General features: G+C 33.2%; 1 protein-coding gene across 1 annotated transcript; it reads right to left on the reverse strand.

The window, feature by feature from the left end:
* Positions 1-13,973: 13,973 nt before the first annotated feature.
* LOC149170820 (uncharacterized) lies at positions 13,974-15,010 on the reverse strand. Its single transcript, XM_089427370.1, has one exon. The coding sequence runs from the start codon at positions 14,847-14,849 to the stop codon at positions 14,223-14,225; it is 627 nt and encodes a 208-aa protein (XP_089283496.1). The 5' UTR covers positions 14,850-15,010; the 3' UTR covers positions 13,974-14,222.
* Between the last annotated feature and the right edge of the window lie 609 nt (positions 15,011-15,619).

Raw genomic sequence — 15,619 nt, forward strand, 5'->3', positions numbered from 1 at the left:
GCCTTAACTAATGCTCCTGCTACATTTATGAGAGTTATGAATGATGTACTCAGACCATTTATTGATGACTTTGTAATTGTTTATTTAGATGACATTCTTGTTTTTAGTAAGACATGGGAAGACCATGGAAAGCATGTAAAGCAGCTTTAGATGTTTTAGAAAGAGAAAATCTCTATGTAAAATTGTCAAAATGTGAATTTGGCAGAACATCTTTAAATTATTTGGGTCATATTGTAGGGGATGGTGAATTGAAGATAGATCCCTCTAAGGTTGAAGTCATTGTGAACTGGCCTAAACCCAAATCTGCTACAGAGGTTAGGAGTTTCCTACGGGAAGCACAATACTGTAGAAAATTTATTGCTAACTTTTCTTTGATTGCAACTCCATTACATGCTTTAACACGATTGAAACAGGTGTTTAATTGGGGAGGCAAATAGCAAAAAACCTTCGACACCCTAAAGGAGAAAATCAGTACAACACCATTACTAGCACTCCAGACCTTCAACATCCATTTGAGATTGAGACAGATACCAATGACTATTCCATGTGAACAATGTTGATGCAACATGGAAAACCCATATACTAACATTCTGAGACATTTACTTCTGCAGTAGTTAACTATCCCACATATGATAAAGAATTGTATGCATTAGTACAAAGTGTGAAAAAGTGGAAACATTACCTAATGGGTAAATAAACAATCATACATACAGATTATCAACCACTTCAATATTTTCACTCACAAACTAAATTGCAGCAATCAAGACATTATAGGTGGATGGGTTTTCTATAGCAATTTCATCTTGTCATCAGATATAAGAACGGCATACACAATAAGGTTGCAGACATGCTATCAAGACCAATCATAAATGCATCTACTATACTTAAGCATAACTCAGTAATGCATGAAAGTTACATTGAACAATATGCTCAAGATGTAGATTTTAAAGATGTATATTCAACTTTAAGTCATGGCAAGCAAGTAGAAGAATTGGATTATTATGTAAGGGACCAACTCTTTTATCATTTGGGAAAGTTATGCATTCCACAAACTAAAAGAGTTAACATAATTCGAGAAGCACATACTTCTCTTATATCAGTTCATTTGGTGTAAGTAAAACAGTTGCACAATTGCAAAGGTTCTATTATTGGCCAAGAATGCATGAGACAGTTTCTAGATATATCAAAGGGTGTACTATGTGTGCTACAAGCAAGCCCAATAATAGGAAATTAGGCTTGTACACTCCACTTCCAATTCCTTCTCGTCCTTGGGAAAGTGTTTCCATGGATTTTGTTGGGGGATTGCCAAAATCTAGGAAAGGTCATGATTATTTGTATGTTGTTGTGGATAGGTTCAGTAAAATGTGTATTTTGATACCATGTAACAAGCAGGTTATAGCTGAACAAACAACAAAGTTGTTCTTTCAGAATGTATGGGTTCATTTTGGGTTACCCACTTCTATTGTATCTGATCGAGATTCTCGATTTGTTGGGAAGTTTTGGTCAAATCTATGGGAGTTGATGGACACCAGGTTGAAGAAGAGCACAACATTTCATCCACAAACAGATGGTCAGACAGAAGTGGTCAACAAGATAGTGATCCAGCTACTCAAAGGCTATTGAAGAAAGCATCCCAAGCTTTGGGATGAACATTTGTGTTATGTGCAGCATGCTTACAACCGTGTCAAGCACTCTTCTACTCATAGATCTCCTTTGAGACTTGTTTTGGTTTTATACCAAAGTCTCCCTTGGATTTTGTCTTTGGTAAAGACATAGCAATTGATGGACATAGTAATGTGGACAAAGCAACCAATTTCATTGAACAAATCTAGGAAATTCACCAGGCAGTACAGGAATAGCTGGAAAGAAGTCAAGCCAAGTACAAGGCCATACATGACAAGCATCGAGTTGAGCATAGTTTTCAAGTTGGTGATCAAGTCTGGCTGTACATCGACAAAGACATAATGCAAGGTGAAGGTAAGAAGCTAAAACAAATAAGGTATGGACCTTTCAAGGTACTTGATAAAATTGGTGAAAATGCTTTTCGCCTTGATTTACCAGCTTATATGCAGATATATTCAGTCGTTAATGCTGAAAACTTAAGATTGTATGAACCTTCATTGATTGAAGATCCTGAAGAGCAAAGTTAGTTGCCTTCTATTGGGGATTTGTTGCCTGAGTATCTCAATGAGTTACAGAAAGACACAATTCTAGACAAGAAGGTAAGAACTACGCATCAAGGGGATGTTGAGTACCTGAGAGTGGGACTCAAAGGTTCAAATCCAAGCAAAGCATGATGGATAGAAGTTAGACAGGTGAGGGAGTAGTATCCTCACTTGATCGATGCCTAAAACCAACTTTTGGTGGTCCAAAAGCTTTTCAGTGGGAAGGCGTGATTTAAAATGGATCTTAAAACCCTCTAAGTCTAAGTCCTCATATATATATATAAAACTATCAGGAAAAAATATATCAAAGGAAAACACTAAGGAATGGACAAAAACAAAGCTAAGCGGAGGTTGAAGTCTCGTTGCACTAGAGCTGTCGATTGAAAGAGATCAACAACCCAGATTAAATCGGGATATTACATCGGATCAGGCCAGTGGAGTGTATCAGAGGCAGCCTTGTGGGAACTGAAATCACGATCCAGTGACTTAACATGGACCGTTGATCGATCGCACAGATCAATGATGGAGATTACATTATCGCATCGCAGATTCCAAAGGGGAGGACTTAACCTGCAAGCCCGAAGACCATGCAATATGTGATTTGTGATTTATCACATCGCAATAATATATGGAATGGACCATGGCCTGTGGCATTGTGAAGCGCTGATATACGATACGCCGATATCGGCGATCAGCGATCAGTGAGTGCATTGGAAACAATACAAAGACCTGCGATATGTGACATGTGATAAACCCGAACCCGGTAAGGCTTATAGGTTGGATTTAAAAATATTTTAAGTCCGGTTTTTGCGAATTTCTTTGTATTTCCCCATGTATTGATGTTTGACCCATAGCCCGATGTGACTTGCGATTGCGATCAAGGCAGACCCGACAGGGTTTATAGGTGTGGATATATAAAATTTGAAGTCCGATAATAAGCGTTTTCCTATGTATTTCTATGTATTCCTGCTATGGACCAAGTACAAAGGGATTATGATCATAGCGCTACGACTTGCGATAGCGATCAAGCATGGACCCGAGAGGATTATAGGGCAGACTTTATATCTTTTGAAGTCCATCTTGGTCGGATTTTCCACTGTTTTTAGAGTATTTCCTATGTATTTCTCTGTGTAAACAAAGAAGCGATTCTTTGGGATTTTCGCCCGCGCTAATCCCTTCCGTTTGAAAACAGGTGGCAACCATACCTTAGAGTGTTTTGCAATGATTGTTAAACGTTCAAGAAGGAGATGAAGGGACAACAGCCGGGAGTGAGAGAGTTCGAAGAGGGAAGGCGAACAGACAGGGTCAAGAGACTTAAAAGCCATTCAATGGCAACACAGAGGGGAGCATGGACATAGAAGAGAGCGGAAGAGAAAGCAGAAGACAGAGAGAAAGAGGGAGAGCCTGTGCACTCTTTTAGGCTCGAGGATTTTGAGTAAATCCTTGTTGTTTTGTCATTGTTGTGCTAAGATTCTGTTTGAGCTCACACTTGTAATATTCTTCTCTTAAAGATATAATATAGAGGTCGACACAGAAAGTTGGACCAGGAGACGTAGCCAGGAAGTCTTGTGAACTCCTTGATTATTTACTATGTTGATGTGTTGAATTGTTATGTTTTCCAATTTCTAAATGTCTGTATTATTCGTAATATTTTCGATCCATTGCACTAATTAATATAGGCATTCCTACACATGAGTCTGTAATACCTTAATATTGATTTAAGATCTCATTTTCAGATCGCCGAAAAAAAAGCAATTAATGACTAATAAAATATGATCAAATTGTTGGTCGCGTTATAAGATAATGTAAATTAGCTACTAATAGTCATATATATGTAAATTTTAGTCATCATTTAAAACCAATTAATGACAAAAGAAATATGACTAAATTTTGGTCATGTTATAAGATACTGTAAATTAGTTACTAATACTCACATATATGCAAAATTTAGTCATCATTTGGAATCACAATTTTTCATTCACAATAGTCATTTATCCTTTTTTTGGTAGTTTCATATTCATTATATAAACGACTGGTTTAGTAGGTTATATTCATTTCATTTACTTTCATTAATAATCATTATAAACGACTAATTTAGTCATTGTATATTCATTTTATTTGTGCTCATCTTTAATCAATATAGACTACTAATTTAATAGTTATAGATTGATTTCATGTGTTCATTACTAATTAACTTAAATTAATTAGTACGATTTTGCAACTAAATTAAAAAATGTCGTACAATGTACATATTCATCTAATATGAAAACAAAGAGTTACATATATTAATGTCAATACTAAATAATATCAAGTACAACTATAAATAATTTCAACCGTAAATTATATTATATGAAATGTCAAGTATTATAATATGAGTTTCAAACTTAATATTGGTTGGGCTACAATTTACATATGAAGTATTCATGGAAAATTTTAGGGGCTAATATTCGCAGGTGGGATAATTTTCCATGATGTTTCCAAAAAAAAAGATCCTCCAATTTCCATTTTTTATAAAAATGATACGCCCAAATTTTGCAATATAAAATTATTTTACCTTAAAATTCTCTAACATTATATATAGAGTATATATAAAATCATTATAAATTTGAACTTTTTTACAAATACATCAACAAACATTTTATATTTTGCATATTTGGGACTAGTGAGATTCACCAATTTTTTAAACTTCAAGATAATTTTCCATCCTTAAAATTTTCCTTGGAAATATTGTTGCATCACTTCAAAAAAATAGCATTATGTTTCCAAGGCATTGCAGGTGAATTCGCCAACTTTAAAAGCTTGACCATCAATCTAAATATCATGCGGGATATTGGCTTTAAGAGTATCACTAGACCAGTTCTCTTCTCTCTCTCTCTTTCTACATTTGTCACTCCAATGTTATTGTTCATTTTTCTTTAATTCCAAATTTTTACCATCAATATTGAGCTTCTCTTTTGAAAATGAAATAAGATACAATTCAAAGCATACATATAATTATTGACTAATTCCTCTCTTATCCACCTTCTCCAACAATAAACAATGTAGGAGTGCAAACCTTTCCTCAAGTCCAACCAACCAAAGCTATTATGATAGCATATAAGACAAAAATTCCAACCTGATTATGGAAAGTAGATTTCTTTCAACATACACTTTAGTTGATCTTCACTCCAATAATTTTAATTTAACTTGGATATATACACCTCTCAGCATTCCAAAATAGTACATTATTCGTAAAAAAATTAGTATATTGAAGACATATCGTCGCATTTGATTATGATATTAGTAATCATCATAAGTTGAACATTCTTCTTCAATATCATCCTAGATATTTATATATTATCCTTTCTAGAATAATATGCCAATCTTTAGCAATTATGATATCAAATTGAACTTTTAAAAGCCATCACCCTGAACAGGGATTCTACTGTAATAGTTACACATCGTATTTTAAACTCAAATAGATATTTACACTCATAATTTTCCAATAACCACAATATTAAATGTGTGAAAAGGGAATTTCGAAAAACACTACTAGCATTAAACAATTCTAACATGAAAAAGGATTTCTAACCATGTTCACCTAGAATCTGTAAATTTGTACTCAATTTTTTTCGAAGCATGATATTTCAACAATAATATAAACTCATGAGATTCAATTGCTTTGGCAAGAACAAAATAATACCTTGATTGCATAAGAATATATCATGGTTCCTAAATAAATCACAAATTTTCTCCATAAATTACAAACAAGAATTGTCAATAAGGTTTACTAGCTTTGCTTATTGGTAGGAAGAATAATTATTTTCCCCATCTGGGTTTAAATCCCACTTGTGACATATTTATAGTATTCATTCTCACTGAGCTAATTGTTGAATGAGGATTTTCATCAACCAAGAGGAATATCTTACTCTTTCTTAGGGAGGGAGAGTGAGGAAATTGGTTACATGTTTGAGAAAAAAAAGAATATGAACATGAATTGTTCCCACACCATCAGAAGAATTTCCAAGAAAATATATAATTCGGGTGCCCACTATACCACTAAAATTATATAATTGAGTCATTAAAACCACTAATTACATTTAAAAATCTCATCCAAGTTCTTTTGAACGTAAAAAAAAACTCAATGTAAATGCATTATCATAGAAAATTTGGGAAATGAATCTCAAATACATCAAATCCCCATCAAAACGTTTAAATAAAATAAAGGATGACGGAAATTTCCTTCAAATTTTAGAATGCATACCTCACTAACTAAGATACACTTTATAATGATTGCAATAAGAATGACCTTGGTGTTTAACTGTCTCTTAGTTGTGTTCACATTTGATTCAAATGTTTCATAATTTTTATAGATCAATATATAATTTTGGCATCAATGACATTTCTATAAAAAAAATTCTTCATTCACCATTTTTTTGTTACCATACTTTAAAACCTTAGAAATAATATTATGATACATAACCACTTGGCCTATGTGAGAGTGATTCATGGTGAACCTTGAAAATTTGTGAATAAGTAAAATGCATTGCAAGGGAATTTATATATAGAAACAAATATCTTACTCTTTTTTTACATTCTTAGTATATGATTGTAAAACAAATACCTTTCAAAAATGTGGACAAGCATATCTAGAATTGACAATCAGGCTACAATTAAATCACTACAACAAAACTAAATAGTTGCATAATCAAGACAACGACCACTTCCATAGAATCTTACACAATAGAGCATGACTCCAAATACATGTTCCTTGTAAAGAATGAAACATAGAGGCCATGAAAATATTAACATACAAACACTTCAAACCACATACCTTTGTAAAAATCCAATGAGGATACATTCCAAGTTCTTCCTGTGAGACCTCCCTTATGTCTCATGCTGTCTATAAACAAACCATTGGTGAATGTATAATTCAGTCGCATTGATATAGCCGACTTCAAATCATTTTGAAAGGGACAAATTAGCCCCTTTTTTGTATTTATCTGAGAAACACATGCATATAAGGTTTTAACTTTTCATCCACTGGATGGTCGCATTGGAAAGACTATGGGTAATAAGGCTGACTTCTCCTCTTTTACATGATGTGACTTAGTAGAAAGAATCTGTCTATTTGAAACATTTTATTTGTTACCTATCCAAGAGATGTCATGGATGAGAATATATTGAAAGATGGATCAAGTCATTTTTATTAGCGACGAGTCAACCTTTGTTATCATGAGGCCCTAGTTGACCATTGTGTTTTCAATGAAATCATTGTCACAAAAGTATTAAAGAAGGATACTTTGTTCAAATTTCTTGATAAGAAATTAGGGTCTTTGTATAATGTGTGAGGGGAGGGAGAGGAGATTTCATTGAGCCATTTCCATGCAATGATGACAAGCATATAGTTCCCTAAAAGAGGCATTGCCTCATGAATTCGAGAGTTAACAAGAATAAGATCTTGCCAAAGTGTTGAAACATCTACTTTATTGTTCAAAACTATGCTCATCACACATAAAAAAGAAGCTATATGTTTTCAATTAAGGTTAATCATGACCCCACATGACCCTCTCATACTCTTAGCATTATATAAATGCATTTTGGAGGAGAAAAAATTAAAACTTTGGAAATGATCTTAAAAAATACATACATGAATGAAATAAAGGATAATAAAATAATTTTCATTTTCAAAAATTAACATTCATAGATTATCTCTCACGGGTTTTGATATATTCTACGAATACCCAGAACGTTTCATATAGTTATATATATAAATGATTGGATTCCAACATCTTTTGAAAATGGTAGTGAGCATAGAATATTGGTTTTTATTCACGAATGCTCATTACCTCATCATTGTTATTTAAGAAAATCATGCCATTTAAAATAATTGTTCTTCATATATATATAGATATATATATATATATATATATATATATATATAATTCTTGTTCATTTAAGTGTGTAAGATTTCTTTCCTTTCATAATTCAATTTTTAATTGTAGTGAACAAAGTGATTATTTGTTGTTATCTACAAATTCCCAGTGATTCGTTATTATATTTAAGAAAACCATACCATTAAAAATAATCACTTAGTGATTTATATGTGGGTAAATTTTCACTATTACCAAATATTTCTAATTTTGAGTTGTTAGCCGATTTGTTTATATTCAACCAAAATAAAGTTTTAAACAATGATAAATAGTTTGACAATTTCTTAAAAATAATTTTATTTTAAATAACATTTAATAAAGAAATAACTTTCCATAATATTGACATTAAAATTAGAATATTGAAAGTAAATGTTATCAAATATCATATAGTCTTAACACCATACAATCTCCTTGTAACATAAATTTTGTATATAAGAAATTTAAAAGAGGAAATTACGCAACCATGATTGATGTCTATCTAGAAGGTTTAAAAAAATAAAAATATAAAAATTGAATAATCCCTATCTCCAAGGGTAAATCATTCCATCAATAACCACAACCCACCTCTCCTCCACAATCGGTGGGCACGCTGTCTGGTACTAAGTTTCAGATTTAAAAATTTTGATTTTTCATCTCTAGGGTTACAAGTAATTTTTCATTAAAGTCAATCCATTACCAAATGCCATCCACCTCTCCACAATCGGTGGGCACGCTGTCTGGTACTAAGTTTCAGATTTAAAAATTTTGATTTTTCATCTCTAGGGTTACAAGTAGCTGTCTGGTACTAAGTTTCAGATTTAAAAATTTTGATTTTTCATCTCTAGGGTTACAAGTAGCTGTCTGGTACTAAGTTTCAGATTTAAAAATTTTGATTTTTCATCTCTAGGGTTACAAGTAATTTTTCATTAAAGTCAATCCATTACCAAATGTGTTTGATTTTTCATCTCTAGGGTTACAAGTATTTCATCTCTAGGGTTACAAGTAATTTTTCATTAAAGTCAATCCATTACCAAATGCCAAGTCACAAGAGAAGAAAACCATATGGTGCAGCACAAATCTAACAAAGATGAAAGTTATGGTGTATATAAACACCATAAAACTCATCCACCCGATCAATGTGGGATATATTTCATACTCACAAATAAAAATGAACAAGATATAACCTCCCTACAGGTTTCAATGGAGGGCGTTGGTGGTCAAATATCAACGATTACAGTTTAATTATGGGACCCCCATATATTGGAAGTTTAACAAAGGGGGGTTCGCTATGGGTTGTTTTTCCAAACAACCTGTGGCTAGGTGGCAACGTTTCATTGGAGTGCAACCGCTAGCTTGAAACAACGTACAATTATTACCCCCTGCATTTCACCTATTGTTATAAACTTGTTAAAAAATCCCAGAAAGTGTGTTCAAAACGAGTTGCCAACTAAAATAGATGTCGAGATCTTCCCCCACATGAGTTCACAATGGCTGCATTTGTCCTCCTTTGAATTTAACAATATATCACGAGAATCTGCAAGGTGAGGATTCTCTGAAATCTCTTTCAAAAAGTGTAGCGAATTGTCATGAAACCATTTCAGTTGACCTGCTCGAGCATTCTCAGTGCTTGCAGTGCCCTAGTTATTGTTGAAAAGGGGAAGCAGATCAATTCTCAAATCATAAAAATTGGATCAGTTATAAATGTCTTCATTGAAAGTTCCCTTGTTGATATATAAGCAAAATATGGTATTTTAGAAGAAGATCGGGAGGTTTTGACAAAATACGGGAGGACAAACATGGATTCAGTTGTGATGTTTCTGATATTATGTCAAACAGTCACTTTGGCAAACAAATTCACAATGTTTGGAACAATTAGGTCGACTGTATACCTCTCTTTTCATTAAATGTTTTGGTGTGATTCACTCCATTTTCAAAGTAATCGAATATGGATACTTCGCCTTCTGGTAGCTCGATTGAGTTCCTTCGAGAATTCTTGGATATATAGCTAGAGATTTATTTTTGAGATCCTGTTGAGTTTTTATGGTTCATCTATTGCATACTTCCAAATTAAGTTGTTGCTGCTTCGGGTAATGAAGAAGGCGATTAAAAGGTGAACATTTACACAATACTTGGTTGAACTCACAAGCTTGCTTTTTTGGCCTTCCTCTACTGTCTCTGATTACACTCAAACAAAATCAAGTGAATTGTGAATTTATCTCATTTGTTAAAGGGATAAGATAGATGGGTTTACTTGTTCAGTTGGTTGAACATAACACCTTTTCCTAAGAAACTAGGTTTTGTGGCAGAGCAGCAAGCATTTTTCACTTTCCCATAGTTGGAGGCCTTTTCAATGATACAATTGGAAACAAGACTGAGATGATCATGTCATCATATGCTCTTGATAATATAATTATTTGCATTGAGCAACGATATTTTACTTGGTTTTGTCTTTTCAAACATGTTGTTTATGCTTGGATGTGCCTTTTTCATAGGTGGTGTTATTCACCATAAGAGAAAACAAGTTCTTTATAAGGTTGTTACTGTTGTCAACTTAGGATTATTAATGATGGTTGTTATGGGCCTATTTTTCCGAGTTGTGTTGCTTTATGCACATAGAATTGCATGTTGGAAAATCAGAATTATCCCTTTCAAAGTCGAAAAACTATTTCATGCTTGTAGCCTATCTATTCTACCCTATCTTCCATTTGAAGAGTCACATAAATATTTATGACCCGATAGATCAGACTCAAGGTTACCTAGGAAATAATTTTGTTTCAGAAGAATTAAAGGAGCTCATGTTAAGAGGAATACATTGAAAGTATATCAAGGTTTTATAACATTGGTTTAGTTGTTGTAGAGGGGACTCCAATAGCTGGAATGTCCAGAATCCATTACATTGACATCAACCCAAAAAAGGAAGAAACATCTAAATGCTTTTGGGTCACATAATTCCTTAATTAATTAGATTTCAGTAAACCCAATCAACAGGTTATTATAGAGATGATTAAAGGAGGCTAGTAACGGAGTGCAATAGTGGGAGATGAAGCAAGGAATTATGTAACCCACAAATGAGAAATTGGGAATGGGTCGATTGACGCTGAAGCTTCGCTCCCACTGATGGTTGTGCTTGTCCGTAGACAAACCCGACAAAAGAAAAATTGAAGTTGCAAATGTCCAAGAAAACTCAAATGAAGAGCCTTTGAATAACAAAATAATCGATATTGCTTACCCATAAAAAAATCAAGAACAGGTAAAATCGCATGCCACCACAGAGCCCATCATTGTGTCAAACGCCAGCTGTAGATGTCGGGGTTCATCAAAAAATTTGCACCGGCTCCACGCATAAGAACAAAAATGTGTCCGAGTTAATAAAAGTTGTGCTTGGAAAAAAAAGAAAAACTGATGGTGATCACACTAGAGATCATTGTAATAATAATTCAATGCCTTTGTTTGGTTCTTCCCCAGTGAATTCTCATTTCTCTAGCACTTCAGCTAACTCACCTACAACTAAACTAGTTTCAAATGGTAAACAATCCAATGGTTCCACCAATTTCATATCATATGTCGAACCACTAATTTCATATCATGCGCCTTATTTCTCTAGCACTTCAGCTAACTCACCTACAACTAAACTAGTTTCAAATGGTAAACAATCCAATGGTTCCACCAATTTCATATCATATGTCGAACCACTAATTTCATATCATGCGCCTTAGTCAATTGCATCGAGATTGAAGGCGAACGAACAATGGTTGTGAAAAACCTTTTTTTAACTTGACAAAGGAAAATAAAAATAGAGAGCGAGCATTGGCTAAGGTGAACAACGTCTGCTCACCGCAAGCTCGAAAAGAAAACACCTTCATTGGCTGGGGTGAACAATATCTATTCACCCAAACTCGCAGAAAACACATCCAATATAAATATAACAAAACATACAAAGTTATGAAACTTTACCCACAATGCCACCTACATCACACCTACCCTATAAGGTTAGTGCCAAGGCATGGACAATGGAGAAAGGCTTGATGGTTGTGTCCAATGATCAACATCGATAGCAACAAAGGAATGCCTTAAAGTGTGAAAAGAAAAATAATGAATAATGTAAAAGAGGAATATAAATTATAAATAACTTAAGAAATTAAAAATATTAAAATAACAAAATAAAAATGTATTCCATAATGAATATCGAAAATAAGAAAATTTTAAATAATAAAATATTACATATTATATAAGGTATTGAAGGGAAAATTGTAAATTTCATATTCAAATTTAAAAATATGGATAAGGAATTGTAAATTTCATATTCAAATTTAAAAATATGGATAAGGAATTGTAAATTTCATATTCAAATTTAAAAATATGGATAAGGATTAAGTTTTTATTTATAATTTTATAATTATTTTATTTTATACATTGTGATATGAAAAATAATCAATAATGTAAAAAAGGAATATAGAACTTAATAGGTAAAATTAAAATTATTAAAATAACAAAATAAAAATGTATTCCATAATGAATATCGAAAATTAGAAAATTTTAAATAATAAAATATATTATATAAGATATCGAAAGGAAAATTGTAAATCAAATTTAAAAATATGGATAAGGATTAAGGTTTTTATAATTTTATAATTATTTTATTTTATGTAATGTATTATTTTTTTTTAAATTGCATTTAATTTTATTTTTTTTAATCTCGTTATATTTAGTTATTTAATTTTTATTTAATTTAATTTAATTCTGTGTTATTTAAAATTGAAATGTATTAGTATTTTTAATTTTAAATATAAATTTATATTTAATAATTTATAATATTTTTTTAATGTTAAATTTATATAATAATTTTAAAATAAATGGTAGATAATTAAATAGTCAATTGATTAATTGTAACCAAGTGTATAAACCATTAGTAAATAATTGAACATTAATTAATAGTGAAAACATATGAATAATAAATTTAAGTTCAAACAGAAAAGAAAAAAATAAAGTATGCAGAGCTCCTCCACCACAAACACAAAATTAACTTGAAAAAAATGGTGGAAAAACACGGAAAGACACAGTACAGAGTAATTCTGCATCAAGATATAGAATATTTGAATTGAACTTCTCAAAAGTTTTGTAAAGAGCAAAAGATACGATCAAAGTTTGTTTCCGGGATTTGCTCATCGTATAAGTGGTCACACGCAGCGTTGTACACAGTTCCTGAATTCAAATCAAGTTAAAAAGTGAAAAGGATGAGTGAAGGGTGGATAAAGCAGGTTGGAAGAAGTATATTTATGTTTTCTGAAAATGATCGAAAGGAAATAGTGAAGATATGGTGGGTACACAGACAAAATTAACACAATCAAAAGTTGCACAGTAGCAAAAAGTCAGAATCCTCGATTGCAAACATTGCAGAGACGGCCATCGGAATTACAAGTGACAGTATCAAAATGTTTTAATCCAACACGATGAAATAAATATGTTTTGTTTCTAGATGAAATAAATATGGTATAATGTTTAAAGATCTGGAGCATTTCTATTTCTAAATTAAGACACAGATTTTGCCTCTTTCGGTTGTTTTTCCTCCGCTGAACATAAAGAGGATAAGGTCATCGCCAATGTCACAGACTGCTGGTAAGGGTTGAATTTGAAACTGAAAAAATGTTATTATAATAAATAGAGAATGTTCGTTTTCGACCTCTTTAAATATACCGATCATATATAATATTCACAAAATTAGTCTTTAATAAAACAGTTAATCCACAGCTTAAAGCATCAGACCAGAACTATCAGTGGATCGCGGGAATTAAAATAACTGAAAATCGGGATTAATAAGAAGCCATAGTAAACATTTAACAACCTAAATTGAGATGTTAGGCAAAAAAAATAATTCTGGACAGATATCATATTTCATTTTGTTTCTTCCGAGGAGATCCAGGAAAACGAATTTCGGATGAATTATACCATACTTTAGATTAATCCGCCATGTCAGACACCAAATTTATAAGAATGCCAAAAAACAATGTCGCAAAATTTGCACAAAATAAATAAATTTTTAATGGGACAAACGTTGTTTGTATCCCATATCTATTTCTGGTCCGCACCAGATTGAAGCACCGGCTATACAGAAATAAGGAAATTTTGCATTCATTCAAACTTCAAAACCGCCGGCAGTTTACAGTCCTCAAGCAGCAGAGAAAATTTCCCCGTCAAATAACATGACCTGGCTGACAAAATCTATGTTGAGATGATCCTCAAGGGGGGTCGCATCCCAGGCATGCTCGTAGAATTCGAACAGTTCATAGTTTTCGAATTCGTCCACGAAGTGCCAGTTTTCACAAAGCGATTTAAGATTTGGCTTCCGCGTCAAACTCTCCTGTCTTTCCTCCAAAGATGGGCAGAATTCTTCTGTTATGTCCCAAACGGGACTCGAAGGAATGCCAAGATCGTCATCTGAAGCCTCCAGGAGGTAACATAAATCAACGCCGGAGTCTGTATCTCGAGTTAGGCCTTCGTGGTTGCCAGAGTTATCAGTGGCCGCAGAATTATACCCCAAGTTTGGGGAAGGATAAGAAGTGGAACATGTCGTGGCGATCTCTTCCTCCAGGGTTCTCATGACTCCGCTTACAGCCTCCTCACTGGGAGAGAATTCATCTTCTTCGCCGTCTTCTGCTAAAGTTTGATCTAATTGGAGTAGATCAAGAAACTGGTCTCTTTTTTCGCCGTGAAAGCGTTTCTGCTCCTGGACGTCTATGGAGTCCGGCAGAGCCTCGTGCTCACGGTTGCGTTTCCTGAGCAGCGGCTGAGTCATGATCGAGAAACGGCCCGGAGATTCGAACACGGAACACAACGGTGTTGCAATGATGAGAGGATGATGATTGTTTGTCTTTGCTGCAAAGAGCTGGTCTTTCCTGATACGTTTGTAGAGGATAGCACGATTGGCTATATATAACGTTTCGATAAGGCAATGATATAAATATAAATGGATATGATACGTTTGTAGAGGATAGCACGATTGGCTATATATAACGTTTCGATAAGGCAATGATATAAATATAAATGGATATGTTTATATGTTTAGATAATTTGAGGTTCAGTGGTTAATGGTTAAAAGTATGTGTTTATTTAAGAAATTATAAATTAAATATTAGAAAATTAAAATATTTATTTTGTAAAATTTTAATCAAATTATTAGTCAAAAATAAATCTCTAATCCTATAAACAAAAATTCCCATGCACCAAGACACTCAACGTGAACCATTCAAATTCTGTGACTAATATGAGAGTTTAGATACTGCTGGGATGACTCGTTAAAGTATTTCTAGAATGTCTGCTTCACGGCAAAGCTGTTCATTTTTGAATGTTGGAATGCATTTAGAAGGCAGATTCTTGTAAACAACTGGAATAGGAGACTGTTAACAGATTCGTTAGCTGGTGATCAACCTCCACGGATGTATGTGGTTGTGGCCGGGTTGTCGTGCATCACATAATAATCTCGCTCGTTTGACTGATCCAACAGTGTAACTTCTAGAAGTATTGGGGATTCGGGAATGGTGCTCCGCAGAATGGCTTCAGCGTACA

The sequence above is a fragment of the Pinus tabuliformis genome, chromosome 4_2, assembly GCF_031772625.1.
Source record: "Pinus tabuliformis cultivar Carrire ecotype Pingquan chromosome 4_2, CPIR1, whole genome shotgun sequence".
NCBI classification, from domain to species: Eukaryota; Viridiplantae; Streptophyta; class Pinopsida; order Pinales; family Pinaceae; genus Pinus; species Pinus tabuliformis.

What these genes read in the sequence shown, in the direction of transcription:
- LOC149170820 (XM_089427370.1), bottom strand. Translation starts at nt 14,849, where the DNA reads ATGACTCAGCCGCTGCTCAGGAAACGCAACCGTGAGCACGAGGCTCTG.